The sequence below is a fragment of the Drosophila santomea genome, chromosome 3R, assembly GCF_016746245.2.
Source record: "Drosophila santomea strain STO CAGO 1482 chromosome 3R, Prin_Dsan_1.1, whole genome shotgun sequence".
Lineage (NCBI taxonomy): Eukaryota > Metazoa > Arthropoda > Insecta > Diptera > Drosophilidae > Drosophila > Drosophila santomea.
In genome coordinates this window covers 26,013,397-26,035,908 of record NC_053019.2, presented here as the reverse complement: position 1 = coordinate 26,035,908, position 22,512 = coordinate 26,013,397, and the positions used below count along the sequence as shown (strand labels likewise).

Genomic DNA, 22,512 nt, shown 5'->3' with positions numbered 1-22,512 from the left:
ATGAAATCAAAATATCCAAATGTCTCTAAATTACGTCTCTAACCCATAGTCGCCAGACATGCAGTCTTGGACAAATGATTACCTGCGCGGCACTGGCATGGAAATGTACACTGAAACATTGAGTCCCACATTTATTGGAATACCATTTGCTCAGGCCACTGAGTAAGTCACGCAGCTGGCAGTTTTCCAATTTTCCAACCATAAGCTATATCGTAATATTCGTACCAGAAACAAAAAAAAAAAAACCAATTAAATACTATATCGTATCTACTACTACCTACTCTATTCTACTTGTTAATCGTGCAGCGTTGAACGAAACAAAAAAATATTTTTAAAAAAATAAACAAAATATCGTACACCAACAACATAAGATATATTCGGCCTACAAACTTAAGCTTAATTGTGATCTAAGGATGTGCATTTCAATCAGTGAAAAATCACAATTTAGTCAATTTTGTAGGCCGATGGAACACCTCACAACTCTCACACACACCACAAGTAAACACATTGTTATTCGTTTCACTCAGTTCTGATCGTCGTTGTAAATCTATCTTTTGTTGGTTGTATCTTCAGTTGATTTTGATCGAAGATCCGGCACGTTTACACCGATCTAAGTGTTGCAACGTGTAAATGTGCCTGCCAGTGAACTTAGCTTATGATTTTCCAAACAAGTACACACACAAATACACCAGCCAAGACATTACACTGTGACAAATTAGTCGTTGTTTCAAGCAAATTCTTTGTGTAATTGAGTGTTCTAAGTGTTCAAAATGCCTTCAGTGTTTGCAAATACAAAATATGGTTTCTTATCCTTCATTTTCAAAAGCAAACTTCAAAACTTCAAACGGGCCAGTTCAACTGACTCTATTTATTTAAGGACAAACAAACACCACATACACACAAACACACACACATACACACCCACACACATACAAACACCGATACACAGCAGACAGACACACAGCCAATCGCTAATGTATGGTATCTGTGTGAGCGGATCTATCCGAAACTCTCTCTGAATCTTTCTCTAAATCAATCTATCTATTTGTATCTCAGTAACAGTTCTAAGCTCTAAGTTTGCAGCGTGCATTTTTTCAGTTGAGTTGATTCTTTTCCGTTCCCGATGGTTTTCAGTTTCGACCTTTTGATTTTTGCTCATTTGACACACGTTCGGTTCGGTTGAGTCTTGATGCCAATGTGCCAATGATCCCAATGCTCGTGCCTTCTTCAATGCTGTAAAGTTCGCCAAATCGCCAGAAAGTGTACAGACCGAATGCCACCAAAGATAACCCCGAGATCGAAGCAGTATTTCTATGCCAAAAGCCAAAAGCCAATGCCAAAAGCCAATGCCGTAAAAGCCAAAGCCAAAGTAAAAGCCAAAGAGTATGCAATGCCTGACCCAGAAACAAAAGCACCATTCACACCAACCAGCACCGATACTCGCCAGCTGTTGAAATGTGTGCCGTAGTCCCAGAAAGCGTAGGATCTGTTCCCCCCAAAAACTATAGAAAAACCACCTGCCACAGCCACACAAAACCTAAAAACCAAAAGCCAAAAACCAAAACAGACAAACAAATAAATTAGAACCAAACCGATAATGCGCCAAGTAGTTACTTTAGCGAACTTACTAAATGCCAACCACAACAAAACCATTTTCTAACTTTCAGTCACCAGACACACAGGCCTGGCAAAATGATTATCTTCAAGGTACAGGGTGTGAGATGTACACCGAAACCCTATCACCTTCATTTACCGGCATGACATTCCCACAAGCCAGCGAGTAAGACTCAAAATGAGAAAATAGCGAAAAAAAAAAAAAACTAAAACTAAAACCAAAAAAATTATATGCAAACTGTATAAAAAATACTACTACTTCTACTACTACTACTACAACTTTTTGCATTGTACAAATAAGTTTGTTTAACAATTCTTTTTCCTATTATTTACCAACTTGATTCGATTCCGTTTGATTTACTCTCCTTCTCCTCATAATAACAACAACCAACAACTAAACAACTGTTTGTCGCCACTTCCCACTCTCCCACCTCTGGCCATGTATCTCGATATATATAACAAAAACCCATACTCTAGAACCATAGCCACTGAAAGATCCAATTTAGCTCCACCAGTACCCAGTATCGAGAACCCGAGATCAAATCTTTCGGGGGCGAACGCATTGAACAACCTGTATATTAAACCCACACTCATTTCGATTGGCTCAAACTGCATATACCGTATCCGTTTACCTGATAGTATCCGTATCCGTACTCGTACTCTAACTCGTATTCGCCACAATCGCTTGCTAACTCCGAACTCCGCTCGCTGCGATTCGTAGAGCGTCAGACACGTACACTGCAAATAATTCTAGAGACCCCACCCACAGAACAGCTCCACTTGTGACTCCACCTCCGAAGTCCCGAACTCATTGCATGTGCAGAATGTTCTTTTTTTAGAGTGTACCCTAGTTGGCAATGGATGATGATGATTCACTGTCGGTAGTTTTGATTTTTTTTCAAATATTCCTTTTTTTTAACTAGCATTTTTTTAAATAAGCATTTTGCAAAGCATGCCTTTTTTTGACTCGTCAAGCGTTTTGATTGTTTATTGATTTTTTAACAGTGTACGCTTTCAGAGCACTCACCAATACACCGACACATACACACACTCACAAACACCCCACTCACACACACACACACACAATATGCATGCCCTGTTTTTGAGAGAGTTCGACCACACCTTTGTAGCATACTAAAACTAGGTTCAATTTACTTGTAAAGCAAATAACTAGGCTAAGTTGAAGCGATATCGGGCGATCGGGCACTGATCAACTCCCCTCTTCCCCGCGTCTAGACTGTGCTTCTCCAAGCTGAAGCTCCTGCTGCTGGCCATCGAGATCAAGGGCGCCGAGGAGGGGGCGGACAGCAAGATTTCCATCAACCCGCGGGGGGCCAAAATCCAGGCCAACACCCAGGGTTTCTTCATAGCACAAAGCGCCGACGAGGTGAAGCGGTAAGAGGTCACACTACAAGTCTCTTTTAGGCGCCATCTGGTTTTCACTTTTCTCTCCAATATATGTTTGCTACGTAGTGACGAAGCGCACCGCAAATGTTGTTTTATATTATTAGGATTATTAGGATTTTAATCATTCTTAATTATAGTTCATATAAAAGTGCAAGCCAGACTATACAATTTATATATCGAACAACTTGAATTTATAAATTTAATTTGCTTAGTGCCTGGTTCTACTGCAAAGCCTGTCATGAGGACATCAAGGACGAGACGCTAATCAAGAAATGCAAATGCAAAAACTGTAAGCAAACCCTTGTACCAAATAGTAGCCACAGCTATCTTTTTAGAGTCTTTATGTATCTATGGATTTAATTTAACTTATCCGTTTTGATTTTAATATGTATTTGATTTGTTGTTTCGTTTGTGAATCGAATCGAATCGAATCGAACGTTTCGAAGACAGCCAGAATCGAATCGAAAGAGCCAAGAGAAACGATAGGAAATAACAACTCGATTTTAGTTTGTAAGAAGGAAATAGCGAGTGTTGAGGCAGTTTCTAGGTATAAGGCGCTATCTTTCTAATACTTATGAATCTAAATATTTAAATATCTAAATATTTTACCTCTCCACCATGAAACTATTCGTATATTCTTACATATTTTTATACATAAATATCCATGTTTTTTATTATATATTTATTATGTATGTGTGTTGGCGCGTGTGGCCTCGCTCTCAATGAAATCAATACCAAAAAACTGCAACAACCAATCACAACAACTAACTATAACTATAACTATAACAATGTATAATCGAACCGAATCAACAATACCAAAACCCATTGGCATGGCTGCAACTGTTCGAACACCCCTCGCACATATACGTGTGTGTGTGCGACTGTGTGTGTGTCGCACTTGCAACGTGACATAACCAAATACAACCAATTAAACCGAAATCGAATCGAATTTAATACCAAATAATACAATCCAATGCCATAACTTTGTCCCACAGTGACTGTTCAGCCCAGGAGCAAATTCGATGACTTAGGTAAATCAAGATACAAGCCGAATAATCCAAAGAACAACAAGAAAACACACTCTAATCTTGCCCACATAAAAACCCGTACACTTCAAATCACACAAACACTTCTCAGTTTTCAAGTTTTACCCGATTCCAATACCAAAACCAATACCAACCGATACCGATTCCAACTTTTGTATAAAGTACATTTTGCATACTCCCGTTACCTTTTTTTTTGTACATTGAATAAAGCAAAGCGAAGGTCCCGATACCCAAAAAAAAGAACGATCCCCAGTTGAGTTTCCCATTAGCACCTCACCTCAACCACAAGAGCACAACAAAATCAAGACTTTTCCTTTGATTTTGATTGTTTGTCTTTAGTTTTTGAAACGATTTTGCAAGGCGAACCATTGGACCGACCCATTGTGCTCAGCCCCTAAACATAAAACCGACGTTTCCGATATCATAACCACCCTGCATATACTCTTATATAAATATATATATATCTGAACAACAAGCCATTTCGTCCTGCCCGATTACCTTGCCCATGTGCAGTTCCATTTTGGTCACTGTTTGTTTTGACATGCGCCTCTTTGTAACCCACGAAGTAAGAGTTAAATACACACACACCTATAACGATTAACTATTTATTATCCCATACAATTATCCAACGTGGATTAAGTCCCGATGCAAACAATACATAACGTACCATCGACCTTGTAAATATGTTTGTGCGATATGCAACCCCAGTTCTTTGATTACCTGTACTACAGCCACAGTCAACCAGCAAGAAATGTTAACCAAAACCTCTTCGCTTTTCCTTTAACCTAATCACCAAACAGAAATCCATTAGAGTAACACCACGATAGTTGACTCCCACGATTTTCAGTTCAAAAGTGAATTTTGCGTTTTACGGGGCGTATGAGTAATATGCCAGCCTGAAGCAGTGAAATACAAAGGCGAAGCTGCCATATTCGAGAAGAGAACAGGCGCCACGCAAAATATTCAAATTTATTCAAATGTTTTTCTATTTTTAAAACTCAAGTCTTCATTGCAACTCGATTACAGCTTTGTATTTCATTAAAAAAGGCATGAGAACCTCTTTACCATCTATATTTCTTTATGAACTTATAACTCACACCCCATTGATAGACCTCTTTTGATAATCGATTTTTGATCCAATCCTGAAACTGCACATTTTTTTAAAAAGTCTGTCTCGCTAATCCTCGCTCTTGCTCTCTCTGTCTCTGTAATCCCCTCTTAATCTTTGTACTTTATACTTATGTGTTGAGAATAAGCCGAGATCAAAATAAGTGCATGGAAATGAGCACAACAATCAATTTTACATCCTATCACACCATTCACCATACGAGAAACCTTTAATATGAAAGATTATACTCTATTTTCGATCAATTTTAACTCACTTTTGCAGCATCCAGCTCTAATTTAAATACTCTTCCTAATACTTATGACTAAATTATCTTTAATACTTAACGGTAGACCTAAGTTCTTGAAATGCTGCGCCGTCCTCACGAATCCCCTAACACTTTTCCGTTGATTTGTGTTCTTGGCGTGGCACTCACCTCACTCACCGATCTCTATTTACATTTTAATGTTTAAAGTTTAAATATATATATTTATAAATTCTATATACCTAACGCGATTGTATATAACTGCAATTGTAGCTGCAAAGCCAAAGTGTAAATAACAATTAGATCAGGTTACGGCAGAAGTTAACATGGCGTTTTCAGAGAATAACCGAAGTTTATGTATTTGCTTCCATGTAGCATAATACCAGAACAATCTCAACCTATACTCTGTGAATTCGTTAATCTTAATCTGTAAACACCCAACTTAGCTGCAAATGTTCTTAAGTAGTTAGTACGTTTGCCGAGTTTGCGTTGCCTGCGTTTTGGCTTTGAAACCAGCGAATCAATGAAAATACAAATTCGGGATCCAATGCAGTTGCAGCTGAATATGTGAAACGCCGCAGTTCGTAGTGCCTAGAGCTTAAGTTTCTATACCAATCCCAGATAAATTACACCTAACTGAACAATATAAACATATGTGCATTTGTTTGTGTGTATGAGCGCGTGTCTATCTGAGTATCTATGAAATACCAACCAAAAACGTAACCATCTTGCAGATGTGGGCATGATTATGATGCAGACGGGCATGGTCAACCAAGGCATCACGTCGGTGATGAATACAATGGAGGGTACGCTTTCAAATCCATTTCCACAAACGAATCCAAAACCAACAATTATTTGCGATATGCGGCGCTCTATCCAGTATTAATATCCGTTTATATATACTACCAAGCCAAAAGAATTATTTGTTGCTGCTAATCCTGAACCTAATCCAAACCAAACTAAAAGTTAAAAGGAGCGACAACCAAAGACAATTTGAACACTGGTAAAAGTCCGCTGATCCGAAAAACATACACAAAAGCAAATTCTTTAGTTCCATCCTCGTAAGAAATGGTATGAACTTTGTTTAGCGCTCCTGAGATTTGGCTTGCCAAATTCATTGAGAAAGGACTATCCTTTGAAAACTAATTGAACTTGGAAACTAAATCAACATTACTAAATTGATGTACAACCGTCAGCGTTTGTGTGCCTTAGTTAATGCTAAAAACCATGAAAAGCTCTTAGCTGCTAAATGCCAATGAAACCCCCGCCAAGAACCAAAACCCGCATCATTTGGCTGGAAAACTGGGAAACCTTTTAATGAGATTGTGAGGAACTGGGCATATATAGTATAATAGCCAACAGGGGATAAGTTTTAGACTAAGAGTTGAATTCAGTTCGTACTTCTGCTCCTTCTATCGCTCTATCGTTCTCTCTATATCGTACTCAGTATAAATATAACATACACCTATAATAGAACTAATTTAGTTTTGCTACGATTTCTGGTTTTGGTTCGCCCAAGAGTCGCGTATAGTGTCATAATAAACAGAAAGCATACATAGTATATATTCCTTATATACATTGCATACATATATCTACTTATGATCATGAACTGCATACCACATATGAATATATCTACATAAATATAATATATTATTTACGAACGTTCAAGTACAACGTGTGCCGTGTGATTTTACATATGATTTTCGTATAGCGTATTTATTTTCCTATGATTTATTCATCATTTTCGTTGAATGATGTTCCAATGATAAGCTGGCGCAGTATTGCGAGAAGATGATGATGAACTAAAGTACTAAATTATATTGAAAGCAACAATCATTACCTTGCCATCATTTACCTATTCACACGATCCTATAAAATTCTGTTTTCATGAAACAAAAACAGTGGCCACCTTCCGGAAAGGCGTCCGAGCCGTACAAATGGTTGGGCGTGCAAGTACGTATAACTTACTCTACCTCTACCTCTCTCTCTCTCTCTCTCTGTCTCTCTCTAAATCTATCTCCTGTCTCTGTCTCCACTACTCTACTGTTACCGATAAGCATACGAAACATACCAACACATCTCATAACCAGAAACCACGAAACCCAACATGATTTCCAATTGGCAACCGAAATTTACCATCACCCATTCGCCCTATAAACTCTCCTGCTAACCAAGTTAAAATGCTCAATTACATGTTTATAGCGCCAAGCTAACTGCCAACTAACTACAAACTAACTAACCAACTCTAATTGCTATTGTTCAGCTGTACATGCCATTTGCCATTCAGCAAACCAATCGAAAACTAAGCCAATCAATCAGGCAGCCAAACAATCGAAAATCAATCAATCTTTGTCGGAACTCAGAACTCAGAACACAAAACACCGAACACAAAAACACACAAAGTCCCTGGACCCGCCCCCTAAATAACCAACCGCCCCCTTTTCCAACACTAATGCACTACACAACCCACACACACATATGTACACATATCTACATGTTTCGTTTCTACTCGTTCGTTCTAGTAATTGTGTACTGTTTCGTATTCAACTTTAACCCTAGTGTGCGTGTGTGTGTGTAGTAAAGTCAAGAGAAAATCAAATCGAACTTCGCTTTGAGTCAGTTAATATATTGGAAATCAACCGTTTGGATACTACATATTCAGTAACCATAATCGATTCAAGCGTTGTGTTTTCGTATGAGCTCCATACTATCCATACTATTCGTTTTGTTATCAAGTCGAGTCTACATACTCGTACTTTACATAATAATCGTACTCCTTCTATTATATCGTAAAGTATCTTGTACAAACGTTAACTACATATTGTAATGTATCTATCGTATCGTATCGCATCATATCATGTCGTATAGTATCGTTAATTCGTGATACAAATTCTAACCGTTCACGTATCTTTGGACAACTATGTCATATCCAAACAAATACTTCAAGTTTCCTCTTTATATGATATGTATACTAAGTGGTGACACCAACACTCCAATGAACACAACACTTCGGGTTCTAAGGACCTGCAATCCTGAAATAGACAATACCACACTCTACACTCTACTCATTTTCTGTAATACTTGTATATACATATTCGATCTTCTACGCCCGGAACTATGTTCCTTTCTATATAATATTTCAAATATGTAAACCTATCATCTTTCTATTGTACCTCCCTACTCACACATTCGTGTTCCGTATCAACTACTACAACTACAATAAATACTCCTATTTATATGTCTCTGTGTGTGTGTGTAGAAGACGATGAATACTCGTTGTCAAGTAAGTCAAACTAACTCAAACTGTTGTATATCCATACCAGAAATTAAGAACATCAATTTCAATTTCAATATCGCATTTGTACTTGTCGAAAACATTTCGTTATTATTTCAATTACATACTAGAGTTTTTGACAAATTTCCCTTCATATTTACATATGTGCCAGTGCACGTTTTTCGTTTCGAATCTCGTGACTTGTATTGTACATTCGTTTAGTTTCGGTTATTTCTCGTTATCGTTTTAAGGAGAGAACCCCATCGTCAGTTTTAGTTTTAACCCATACATAAATCAACATGAATAAATAAAATGCAAAATGACTTGAGAAAGCAAAGCAACTGAGCCAATGATTAGAGCCAATATTCGATCACAACCACCCAAAACAGTAAAATGAACATAAAAAGCATGAGGAGCAGCTCCTCCTCATCCCCCAGAGCACTGCGCACCAATCCCAATCCTCCGGGGCACAGGAGATTCCAATTAGAGAGCGATTAAATTCCAAATTCCGTGCAGTTCAATTGCTGACCATCAATAATCGTTTCAATCAGCCCCCGAAATCAGAAGCTGGGGATAAACTAGATGATAGTGCAACTCGTAGTTGGAGAGATCGTTTGAAGTTCTTCTTTAAGTGGGTGTTAGCAGTTCCTAGCAGCCTAAGTATTAAGTGCTTGATAATCGGATACTGAAATCCAGTGAGCCAAAAAAAAAGAAAACCCGCTATTGATGACTATATAGAACATTGCCTATCTTGCTACTCAGCTTGTCAGCTTGTAATCCGCACTTAGTCAGCGTGTTGCTTAAATAATGCTTCAAGCTTTAACCGATTTGGTTTGTATTCCTATACCAGAGTACCCTACCAATATATACCACTGCTTGCTTAGCTCTGTTTGTACCTATGTATACTCTTTTTACCTATGTACTCGTATTTTATGTAACCGTTTGTATAAATGTAAGATGACACCGTCACCAGTTCTGTTCCAACTCATATTTATTTGCATGTTTTGTTCGATATTCTATAAAGCAAATACCCTAAAATGAATCCCCAAAAAAAGATAACCATCCCCCGACCATCTTGAAAACACTTTTCGTTCAGTTTCGGCCAGTTTCAGACGGCCACTTTTCATTTGATTTGAGTTCGTCAGGTTTTCCTGGGTTTTCCCAAGAGTCAGACTAATTTCTCTATGATTTTCTCTCAAATTTCGTGTTTATTTTGAACACAAACCAATACTCTTACCGCTTCAGTTCTTACAAAAACCAAACACAATCCCCCCTAAAAAAAAATTTAAAAAAAAAAAAACAGAAAAAGAATTTGACGTATATTCAAAAGCAGTTTTGAGCTTCACATAAAAAAAAAAAAAGCTTGACCATATAAATAACACACAAGAAAATTGCATACACACCGAATCTGATTTGCCGAGCTGTGTGATAACGAACCACCGTATTTTACAGATGAACACCATCCTGCACCCACATTTACGCCTCCAGAGCTACCCAAGCGGGTGCATGTGCGTGGATCTGTATCGGGTAAAGTCTCGTCTCATCTCCCAATGAACACTCAATTTGGTATCAGTCAGAGATCAGATCCACAGAAAGGTCCTTTTGAATCGGAGGTGTTTAGGTGGAAAGCCCATACCCAAGTCTCACATAACACACCCACACACATCAGCACCCACACCCACACCCACACCCAATATCAATATCAAGATCACAATTCAGTTATCAGTTTTGCCCACGATTTCGTTTGCCTTGGTTCGCTTTTTCCTCAGTTAAGAAACGTAAGAGATGAAAATGTATCCAATCCAATCGATAAAAAACCCATGATAATTGTTTAGATATTCGTTTGCATAACTCTGTTTTTGCGTTGATTCTTGAACAGAACTCGTTCCTCTGCTAATGTAACTCGTTGATATACTCTCTAATCTAAAGAACCGATATATATCTTCCGTATTATATCATACCCACATATCGATGTCTATTTACCTTAACTTACTTATTTGTACACATCACTCGGTGTGACTTTGTTTTCAATTGCATAAACAATCTGCTTGTTAACAATTTTGTTTATTACTGTCGCAACCACACACAAAGCATCACATAATGACAACAACTAAGAACTAAGATCCAGTAACCTGAACCTAAGTCAAGTGCAACATGTAACATGCAACATGCAACACGCGGCTCAAAAATACCTTTCTCGATTAACTAATGACTAATACTTAAAGCCAATGAGTATCTCTTCACACTCTCTGATCAGCGTGACCGTGAGCTCTAGCCAAGTTTACTAATCGATTGATCTGCTCTCTATCTCTGATCTCGTCAAACAAAAAAACTACAACGCTTCTGCCTGCCAAATGCCAAATGATACAAAATAAACTGCCCATCTGCCACAGGTGATATCACTCGTGACAGAGAAGATACGAATCGTAAGTTTCGATTGGAACATACATATATTATATACACCTCATTATCATGTGCCCAACCATCTTGTGATTACAGTACTCAATCGCAATGTGCGCCGTCCGAATGGCACCGGCAACGGTACAGGTGGCATGCATCACATGAACAACACGGCAGCGGCGGCTGCAGCAGCTGCGGCGGCGGGAAAACAGGTGAACAAGGTGAAGCCCACGGTGAATGTGAGCCGGCAGGTGGAGGGCCAAGTGATATCGCCATCGCAGTACAACAGGTAAGCCAATCGCACATATCCAGCGGGGACTGTACATATTTATATGGGGTGGAACAGCAGGCCATCTACTTAACTATATAGAGTTTGATCACATTAAACAGCACTCTGTTCAGTTATCAAATATATATATATATAGCAAAGCAAAGTCGGTAATCGAGCAAAAGAGCAAGCAACAAGATAACTCAATGAATACACCCACTAGGAAAACTCTGTTTGCAGCTGCATCAAGTTTGATTTTCCACTTTTCCGTTGCAATTAACAATTGAACTATTGAACAATCGAACGCGAGAGATTACACTGAATTATGGTTATTGTGTTTGCCACACACACGTTTTAGTTGACACAACACAATGGTCAGGATGAGGATGAATATGTTAGGTATCTCGTACATATGTAAATGCTCTTTAACCAACTAATCAAAACACCTCAACTAACTGTCTCTCACTCACCTGCTCACTCAACCACTCGCTCACTCAAGAGAAACGAATAAGAAAAAAAACCCAAAACAAACAACAAACAAATCAACCAATCAACCAACCAACCAATTATTAACTTTTAACCAGTCTAAATGTATAAAAACGAACAACATCTTGTTTCAGGCCACCAGAGAATGATGCTAACCCTTATGCGGGCTATCAACTTGCTTACGAAGTTAAAAAGCTCATGTATGCGTCCATAATTTCCTAGATTTTTAACTTACAAACTCTATCAACTAAAAAACTAAAAAAGCCAAAAGCCTTTTTTTAACTATACCTTAGTATTCGTTAATACTTATCTAACTACATCTTATGCGCATTTTGTTTGACACACATTGATATTGATATTGATTGATCGAAAGCTATGCCATTCCATCGAACTCGCGTACTAAACATAATGAATTATAACGAATTTGTGCGTTTTTTTTTATTGTTCTTTGTTGTCATGTCGCTGTCTTCTGTGTCTGTGTCTGTGTGCGTATGTGTATGTGTGTTTGTGCGTTTGTATATGTTGGTGTGTATGTGTGAGCGCCCCATGATTATTTTGCCATCAAAACTATCCCCAGCATAACTAACCGCATTCCATTCCGAAGCATTCTGTCTACTAACATCTAAAATATGAGCTCTCCTTCTCTGCCCCTCAAAGTAATCAAATAAGTACAAACATAACTTTGAGTTCAATGAGTAAATCATTCGGGCTCTAATTCTAAATATTCTTTGAAGATGCTTTTTTAATAAACTTCTTTAACTCTCCTCATGCTGATTTATTTGCCGTGCTAATGTTTTGTGTATATTTTGACTGTACGCAAATAAGAATATGTAAGAAAAGGATTTCCCATAGGGAAACTTATGTTCCCAATAATTTTGAGAAAAAGGATCAGTCAAAAAGCATAGCATACATTTTGGCGCAGACTAATTCTTCAATTTATTACAACTTCTTCTTCGAGACTTATAAAAAAATAAGTTGGTTCTAGACCACGAAAGCATACATTAAGCTCAATAATCGCCCATTTTTCTCCTGCATTCTATATCTATTTCTCTGAATCACTTGAACTTGAATTGCAATCTAAGTGTTGTGTGTGTTTTTTTCCTGTGTTCATCTTTGTGTCAAAACTTGCACCTATGTACCATATATTTTCTAATTTTTAACTTTTTTTTTGAATTAAGAAGAATTCACATTAAGTATTGTAGAAGAAAATGCAAAGTTCGGCGGATCGGAAGGGTTATGGATTAACTAAGGCCTCTCCCTCGCGCATGCCGAGCACCAGAATCACAATGAAACACCTGGAGGGAGTTTGCCTGCCACCTAATACACTATATACTATATACTATATACTATATAAAGTTTTTGATCCATCCATCCCAACCGCCGCCGGATGGAGCAGTTGAGCATTTTGCGTAGTGACTTATTGATTCATTCTCAAATTATTGTTCGCATTCATTTGGAGACTTTTGTTATTAGCACATGATCTTCTCTAACTCTCTATCTATCTTACTATCCGTGTATTTATCTTTGTAAACGTAAAACTCTCTATCTTTAACTATCGTATATTGAGATCACATTTTAATTCAATATGCCCCATGTATACGTATTACGTACTCGTATTGAAGTATTCACATCATTTATTGAACGAAACACGTACTCGTAGCGTTTCCGATAAACACTTTGCATTTGGATGTAGCGTTTGTTTTTGAATTGAATTGAATTGAATTGGTTGATAATCTGCATATGCAAGTCAAAAGTTGAATCGAAGTAAAAACCCATTATGATCGAATCGAATCCAGCTGCAGCACAGACCGCCCTATGGCTAACTCCTATCTCTCTATCCTATCGATCTACTTGTGTCTAGGCCGACGAGTCGCAGTTCCGGCACGGGCACTCAGAATCAAAACGGCGGCGTATCCTTGCCCGCCGGCATTGCGGACGACCAGTCGAAGGACTTTGATTTCGAGAAGACCGAAATGAAGTACGACTCGACGGGCATGTTCCACTGGAGTCCGGCAAAGAGCTTAGAAGACTGCATACTGGTAAGTCTACTCTACTGCAGTCTGCAGTGCTGATTAAATACGAAGTTAATTGGCACATTTCTCTACAGGATCGCAACCAGGCGGCCATGACCGTGCTGAACGGCCATGTGGTCGTCTGCCTGTTTGCCGATCCCGATTCGCCGCTGATCGGGCTGCGAAATCTGGTGATGCCGCTGCGGGCGTCCAACTTCCACTACCACGAGCTGAAGCACGTGGTCATTGTGGGCTCGGTGGACTACATCCGACGCGAGTGGAAGATGCTGCAGAACCTGCCCAAGATCTCGGTGCTCAACGGATCGCCGCTGAGTCGCGCCGATCTGCGGGCGGTGAATGTCAATCTGTGTGATATGTGCTGCATCCTGTCGGCGAAAGTTCCTAGCAACGATGATCCCACGCTGGCCGACAAGGAGGCGATCCTCGCCTCGCTGAACATCAAGGCCATGACCTTTGACGACACCATCGGTGTGCTCAGCCAGCGCGGCCCGGAGTTCGACAACCTGAGCGCCACCGCCGGCAGTCCCATTGTGCTGCAGCGGAGGGGCTCGGTCTATGGCGCCAATGTGCCCATGATAACAGGTAAACTGCATCGCACTAAGTTGGCCGAGTTTGCGAACGACCGAACGATTGTGAGGCTGGCCAGGATTTGGATGGGTAGTGTGGGTAGTAAGGGATCCTGGGATGGGTGGGTGGTCGGTTACATCCTATGTCCTGGCCAGGCTCACCCGCTTTCTGCTACGAATGCGGTTTAAAGTGTGTGCTCTACTAATGCTTCACATGTTGGTTGTCGTTTAAAGAACTGGTCAATGATAGTAACGTGCAGTTTCTCGATCAAGACGACGACGATGATCCAGATACAGAACTATATCTGACGCAGCCTTTCGCCTGCGGCACAGCCTTCGCTGTGAGTGTGTTAGACTCGCTGATGTCCACGGTAAATGTCCTTGTTTTTACTCACTGAAAGGGTCTTCCCTTTTAGCTTCCCACCATTTGTGTGTTTGGTTATATGTATAAACTTTCGTTTGATACCCAACTGTATGTAGACCTACTTCAATCAAAACGCCTTAACGCTGATCCGCTCACTGATAACGGGCGGCGCCACGCCCGAGCTGGAACTGATCCTGGCCGAGGGAGCTGGCCTCCGGGGAGGCTACAGCACCGTGGAGAGTCTTAGCAATCGAGACAGGTAATCCTTGATTGCAATTTCCTAAGTATCATCACACAATATGGGTTTTTCACCCTCAGATGTCGAGTGGGCCAAATCTCACTGTACGACGGTCCGTTGGCTCAATTTGGGGAGTGCGGCAAGTATGGGGATCTGTTTGTGGCAGCCCTCAAGTCGTACGGAATGCTGTGCATCGGACTATACCGATTCAGGGATACCAGCTCCAGTTGTGATGCGAGCAGCAAACGTTATGTAATAACCAACCCACCCGATGACTTTTCACTACTGCCAACAGATCAGGTAACTTACCTACCACCCCCTATCCTATCATTCCACTATTTAATGTGCTCTATATAGGTATTCGTTTTAATGCAATTCGATCCGGGCCTGGAGTACAAGCCGCCAGCGGTACGAGCACCTGCCGGCGGAAGAGGCACCAACACACAGGGTTCCGGGGTCGGTGGGGGCGGCTCCAACAAGGATGATAACTCTTGATTGTTACTGTGTAGCGCCTTAACTGATGGTCCTTATTCGTACATTTGAACGATGGAGAAGCTAATCGAGGGCAGAGCAGCGCATTTGTGGCACCGCATCCACAACTACCTATTGGCATAAGATATTCGATACTCGACGAATCGGCAGCGAAAAGAAAAGACATATTTGTATGTAAATCGATTGTACCGTGTACAAAAGTGAAATCAAAAGCGTTAATAAGTTAGAGAATACGATCATAACTTGCGTGCCATGAAATGCGCTGCTCTGCTCATTTATGTGTGTGAAGGCATGCGGCTCGGTGTATTTTGTCCATCCAAACTAACAATCAAGAGACAACCGGAACCGGAACCACTGACCAACAGATCAACGTCGACGGCAAACGCCGCCTGTCTCCACACATATAAAATATAGCTAATCCGGATCGGGGGACCAAGAACTATAGCCCTGATATCCATCGTTCAACTGCCAACTGATTGCTTCCCACATCATTCCGTATGCCTTTTTAGAACCTTGAAATTATCATATTCTGTATATCTATAACTTTAGTCTTGCAACTACATTGGTTGACTTTCTATCCTTGTTTATCCCTATTATTTTGTATTCAACCTTGTGTGCCCCCCAATAAAATATTCTTATTATTATTTAACTTTTAAGTTGGTTTGTCATTTGGTTTTCCCTCGATTTCGTTCTCCAAGCAACAATCATTAGTTATACTTATGGGTATGTATTTACGTATGAGTGCTGTCGACTATCATTTACATTTACATTTATACTCAAGAATCATTTATCACTAATTTTCGTTTACATTTTGAGTTCACTTCATGGCGCTATCATTGCATAAGAAACAATTGAAAATTGAATTCTAAACGAAAATCCATCTCAATGGTGTGACGTAAGCAATTGGGAACCATTAGTGAGGTAAGCTACACATTAAACAAGGAAACAAGGAACACTGAGCGAAAAACAAGAAACTACCAAAAACTACAAACTAAGTCTACTCGAACTGTGTACTCTCATGTCTCAAAATCTATCTCTAAGTCGCTGAAATGACGCGGCCACAACGCAACAATTTATATCGAACACACCAATTAAAAACACTGCAAACAATGCATTGCGGATTGCTTTTGGCTGAGATACAGATACAGATACTGATAGCGAGATACAGATACAAGGCAATGAGGCTAAAATTCAAAAACTGCATTTAGAAGTTTCTGAGCATGCGCAAAACGATTTATATAGAGCAGAGCATATTGTAATCATTCAACTTTTAATGTAAAACCTAAAAACACAAATATCGATTAACGACACCTAAACACTTAACACCTAAAAGCCAACAATCTGCTAGCTAATTCGTATGCCTAAAACAAATACACATATGGCTCGACCTGAACCTTTATGAGCCAGAGAAGCCAGAGAAAACATGGTTGTTTCTACCGAGGAATCGCCCAATCCAGGCTGTTTTGAGGCAAATACTAAACACCATATGCAAAGTACTACACTTAACTAGAGGAGTCTCAGCTTTTTCACTCGACACAAGTCAAATTTGCTAATTGCTAATTCTAAATTGAACAACTTCTTACATTCACATCTTTACACAAATGAAAAACAAAAAACGAGCAGGGGAGAAAACCCTGAGAAAATATTGTAAGTAGCGCATTCGAATCATAATTGAATACCACTTAATATAGAGGACACCTAGGCCGGAATACAGAGTGCGACGAAAGCTGATGAAATGTAGTTAGTAATATTTTTTAGTGTATGTGAATGTGTGCGCTTTTTACCAGCGATTTACGAGCAGCAACTGTGGTGTTCTAAACAAATTTTGATAGATACAATCGGTAACCAAATGGCGAAAACGTTAAGTTCCAACTCCGACTTCTGGCTATAACCTTCTGTACTAACTTCTCTACCAACTTCACGCACTTGCGCTCGAAACTTTCAAAAGGAACGCTCTGATTTTTTGTACATAGCCTGTAAATATGATAAGTAACTAAAGTATCTCGAGTACGATATCGTTTAACCCGTTTATCCTGTGCTGTTTCGTTTTGCCGTTCAAAATGCAAGAGTTTTCGGATCATAATTGTAATTTGTTCAAATGATAAACACTGCCAAAGCGTATAGAAATCACATTAAATGTAGATCACAACCAAAAAACAAAGACAAAAAACCAGCAGACAGCATTCATCAATAGTGGGAAAACCAAAGAAGCGTAACAAGAAAATGGCACAGAATAGCAACCACTGGATTTGTTTTGTTTGATTGTTTCCACACACGATTAGCGAATAACAAATTTAAGTAAAACGAATTCGAGCTTTTAAATTTAATACGAAGAATGAAAAATATAAAATCGAACATAACCATTTATAAGTGAAAAGCGAAAATAAAGGAGAGCCAATTAGCATTTCGTTTCATGATTGGATTGATTTGTAGTGGAATTTTGTGCAGTCTAGGCTTACCCAGAACGTAAATTAAAAACAAAATATGTGAATATTATGCGCCTTCGAAATTGATGTAAACGTGTATGTAGCCGTGCGATGTGAGAAACATTTAAACTCCATTAAAGTACATTTAATTTAATGGTAATGATAATGATAAAGCTAATGGTAATGGTAAACGTAAAGGTAAAGGTAAAGATAACGATAATGGTAAAGGTAATGATTAACGTAATAGTCAAGTGTAAATGTTAACGAATCGAGAGCATAGCATAGCTTAGCATAAACTACGACGACTAGTTATCGCGACAAGCAGTTCATATATTGTTAATGATAAACTTATTATTAAATCGACAAAAAAACGCATTTGCAATCCTAACATAATATTAATAATAATAAAATGAAAAGAAAATAAAATAAAAAATCGATGAATAGGCCGTGGCGTAGCGAAAACCCAAAAGTTAAACATAATTTTTAAATGAATAAACTAGTTATTAAATTTATAGAAACCTCACTTATACACCTACACCACACCAATAATCACACACACAGACACTCAAAAAACCCACACTCACACACACACACACACAGTCAACAGCGATGAACCCAACAACAAGAACAAAAATGAACTCTCGATGTTGTGAAACTTGATAAAATCATGTTTACGCTATAGCAGATCTACATAAATGAAATACAAATGAATGCAGATATAGTACATACTCAACCAAGGAAAACCAGAAACTATCCGAAAGAAAGCTTCTCTGAATCAAAGGAAATTAATCGAAAAATATAGAAAAGAAAAACACGCTGACAAAGCTGCCTTTCCCATTCGCATTCGCATTTCCCAATTGATAATTGACATTTGATAATTGATAATAACTTCGAGTATTTTTCCACTTCGCTCAATTCAACACTTCCGAGCAGCTTTGTTTTTCAACAAATAATATATATTTACATGCATATATATTAATAATGTCGCATACAAACTACTCAATGCCGTATAAACTAGTGTAAGTGCAAAGGTTTTTGTAGAAAACTCGTAAATAAAAAACCAAACCAAAAAAAAAACGTATAAAATATATTATCATACTCGTAAATGTGAAGCTATGCAGCATTTTACTGTAGTTAGATTTTTTGTATAGAATCAACGTTTGCAGCTAAAAACCAAAACGAAAACCGAAACTAATATGATAATTTTACAGGTTTAAGGCGGAAATGTTCATTTTTTTAAGGAATAACGATATTAAGATATCATAATTAACATAACAAATAGCAACTAAAAACCAAGCAAAAAAAGGAAAAACGAAAAAATATTTTTTATAATTTCGCAGCACTTTCACATGATACCCGCACACGCACACATACACATCCGGAAATGTGTGCTAAATAAATTGTATAAATAATGCAAGCCAAAAAAAAAAAATATAATAAAATGCAAATCATATTAATGTAGTTACATTTTTTTAGTTTTTACTCGCTATTTATATGAGGTATATTTACACAACGGAAAACGTAAACGTAGACATAAAAAAAACGTAAAAAAAGCGATAAAAAATCATTAATTTACATTGAAATTAAACAAAATTAAAACGAAATCAGAGCAGAAGGCATAAAATGACAAATTAGTTTAGTTTAAAGCGGTCCCGCAAAGGCAAAAACAACAAAAAATAAATGAAATTTTAAATAACAAATTAAAGAGCTAAAAACGCATATTTTAAACATTTGTCTAAAACGCAACCGAAAAAAAACCAAAAGAAATGATAAATGTATGAAATAAAAGGTATAATAATAATATTATGTTGTTAATGTTTAAAAAACCTTGTTAAAAATAATATTTCAAAATAAAATATAAATACAGAAAAAAATAGCAAAGAAATTACCACCAAACTAACAGCATTATGAAAGTGAAATTTTGATTTATGGACCAAAAGTTTGGGCCGCCAAATACTGACCCAAAAAAAGGCAGGCCGGGCGTTATAAAATTCCAATGACCAATTGCGTTTAGAAATTGGGTGTTGCGCCTTGCATAAAATGCGACCAATTATTGGGGGGCGTTTCATAAGCATGTCTCATTATCATCGAAGGGCCTGTGGTGTATGAAATGGGGCCTACTCTTCGGAATCCATTATTTATGGAAAATGCATCCATTTGTTTTTTGGGACACATCTGAATTTAAGTCACATTACCATTAAATATCGCTTAAAATACAGCTCAAGCTTTTCTATGAAACTTGTGGGCTCAAATTGGGCTGACTTCTTAATGAAAACACACACCTTTAGTTTTTTACGAGTCTAGCAGGAAACGGCCTTCCATATTTGGAACGTTTTTACTACAGTTGAATGCGAGTTTAAAAATGTCAGAAAGATATTAGCAACAAAGCTCCCATTCATCTAGAAAAATAGAAATTTAAAAAATAATACCATATTTTACGCAACAGATTGTTTGGTTCCGCTTTGAAGTGACTGCAATTCCCCACTGTGCCTGCCACATTTCGTAATGTCAATCGGTGGCTCTGCTCCTGTTTGCTGCCCCAGCAAAAAAGAGTACAGAAGTGGGGCCAACAGGTGACTGACGGCCATCTCTCGATCATGAGCGCCTGGTCCGCATTGCTTTTTAAGGTAAAGAGCGAGTGCTGACTTGCGACGACAACAAGTTCGCTGCCTAAGTCTTTTGTTTGGCGCTGTCTCTTTCCTTCCTTTCTTTCGCCGGCCAAGAACAGTCAATGGGAAAACACTTTCGTTGCGATTAATCGGCCACTTGCTGGCAATTCATGTAGCTGCTGGTCGCGTGCTGCGCTTTATCCACTGCAAACTAGTTTTATTTGTTTTCATGATGTTTTTTTTTATTTCATTCGGAGGCAGCGTGAAGAAAATCCGACCACTTTCTTCAGTGCGCACTTCCAATGCGAGTCGTCGTCACTCCATTCCAATGGAACTCCAGCGGATGGGCACATGGTTTTTGTCCGCCAACAGCAAGCAGCTAACACTCAGTTGTCTTCGCGACTTGAACAGGTGCGGACGTCGCTGCTCCTCGAATTTGTATTCGAAACTCTTTTCAAATCTTTTTGTGCGTGCAGCTTACATTCGAAGAAAGCGCCGCGGCGCTCGCTGACATGAAGTTAATTGACGTGATTATATACCTAATTGCCATCTTGATCTTCATCTATTTGCTGCTGGAATAGCAGAAGAAGCCAGAAGTCACTCGACATTTGCCCCAGAGCTTTCTACAATCCACCAGATCGACCAGCCAGCTAACCGACAATTAAACAACGAAAATCTCTAGCAAATCCGAAACAAGATGAGGGTAAGTGATTCACGCGGTGATTGTGAGTTTGTTGGCCACAATTAGCGGTTATTAAAAAAGTCTCTCGCTGCGCACAGCATAACAAAATAATGGATTGGCTGTAATTTCCATTGCAAATGCAATGGCATTTCTTCTTCTCCTTGGCGTTCAACGACTTCAGTCTCAGATTGGCATTCAAATTTGGCCTCACCTTCACCTTCACCTGCAAATCTAAATTAATTACAATCGCTACACAATGATGCTGTCTGTAGCTTCTTCAATTGAATTGAAGTCGTCGGAATATTTGTCAAATTACAAGGTGGCCGGCAAAGCGAGCACTTTCATTTGCAATGGGAGCACTTGATGCGCCAAGTTTCGCCAAGATCCAGACAATGGATGGCTTTACGTGCACCAATTGCATCGCAAACTGTGAGTTGCAAACGGCAAATGGCAAACTGTGAGGCGCAGGCTGCCTCAATGTGCAGCGGGCTTGAAAATAAAATGCTTGCCGCTAAAATAAAAGTTGCATTTCGAGTTGCAATTTGGGTTAACCACACCGTTGTTTATGGTCGTCGATGTGGCGACAGCCCGCTGATCAATAGTTCCGCCTAGGCCTTCGTTGGCAAAAATCCTTTGTCAGGTTCAATGGCACTGCTGGCCAAGCCCAAAAGGAAACCCGAAATTATGCGAATTCCATTTGGACTTTCGTTGAACGAGTTTACCGCCGTAGCCGTGGGCCATTCCCTGTCAGACTATTCAGTGTTTTGGGCATCCGTCTCCTGGCAGCAGTTCATTCACCAGCAGGCCGCCACTGGTATTTGCATGCGATTATGCATATTGCAAAGGCGACAAACTAACTAACTTACTAACTAACCACTCTATAAACAATAAGCCATCAATTTGGTGGCAATTACCCCCCCGATGCACGCCGCTGCAGTCAGTTTCAGTTGCAATCGGCAATCCGTTTAAGCAAACGCAGCACGTAATCAATAACTATACGTATTGGACTCGCCTAGGCATTTCACCTGTTGATTGACGTCTGGCTAACGGCACACCGCATTGCCATTGTCATTGCCGCCGCTCCGATGGCTCCGCTGGAGCTGCCCAGGTGAAATTGCCATGTCCACTGGCCGCCTCAAATTACCCACTTCCCCTTCGTTCGACCAGACTGAAGAGACCCAAGCCAGCAGTGCCAGGGAGCTACATATATACTCATTCTTTTCGCGGAAAAACTAGC

General features: G+C 39.2%; 1 protein-coding gene across 17 annotated transcripts in view; it reads left to right on the top strand.

Annotated features, from left to right (window-relative positions):
* LOC120452829 (calcium-activated potassium channel slowpoke) overlaps positions 1-16,207 on the top strand; it is a 45,136-nt gene extending 28,929 nt beyond the window's left edge. For 4 of the 17 annotated variants that reach the window (XM_039637235.2, XM_039637239.2, XM_039637237.2 and 1 more), the window contains 15 exons: positions 1,668-1,780; positions 2,851-3,009; positions 3,234-3,310; positions 4,017-4,052; positions 6,172-6,243; positions 10,164-10,238; positions 11,105-11,137; positions 11,211-11,400; positions 12,000-12,065; positions 13,727-13,904; positions 13,973-14,480; positions 14,699-14,835; positions 14,945-15,087; positions 15,147-15,366; positions 15,424-16,207. In XM_039637235.2, the coding sequence (XP_039493169.1) occupies positions 1,668-1,780; positions 2,851-3,009; positions 3,234-3,310; positions 4,017-4,052; positions 6,172-6,243; positions 10,164-10,238; positions 11,105-11,137; positions 11,211-11,400; positions 12,000-12,065; positions 13,727-13,904; positions 13,973-14,480; positions 14,699-14,835; positions 14,945-15,087; positions 15,147-15,366; positions 15,424-15,561 (2,145 nt within the window). In that variant the 3' untranslated portion in view covers positions 15,562-16,207. Of the gene's footprint in view, positions 1-49; positions 163-1,667; positions 1,781-2,850; positions 3,010-3,233; positions 3,311-4,016; positions 4,053-6,171; positions 6,244-7,339; positions 7,391-10,163; positions 10,239-11,104; positions 11,138-11,210; positions 11,401-11,999; positions 12,066-13,726; positions 13,905-13,972; positions 14,481-14,698; positions 14,836-14,944; positions 15,088-15,146; positions 15,367-15,423 lie in introns of all 17 variants that reach the window. The other 13 variants (XM_039637250.2, XM_039637249.2, XM_039637248.2 and 10 more) reach the window with 9 other exon arrangements.
* Positions 16,208-22,512: the final 6,305 nt, after the last annotated feature.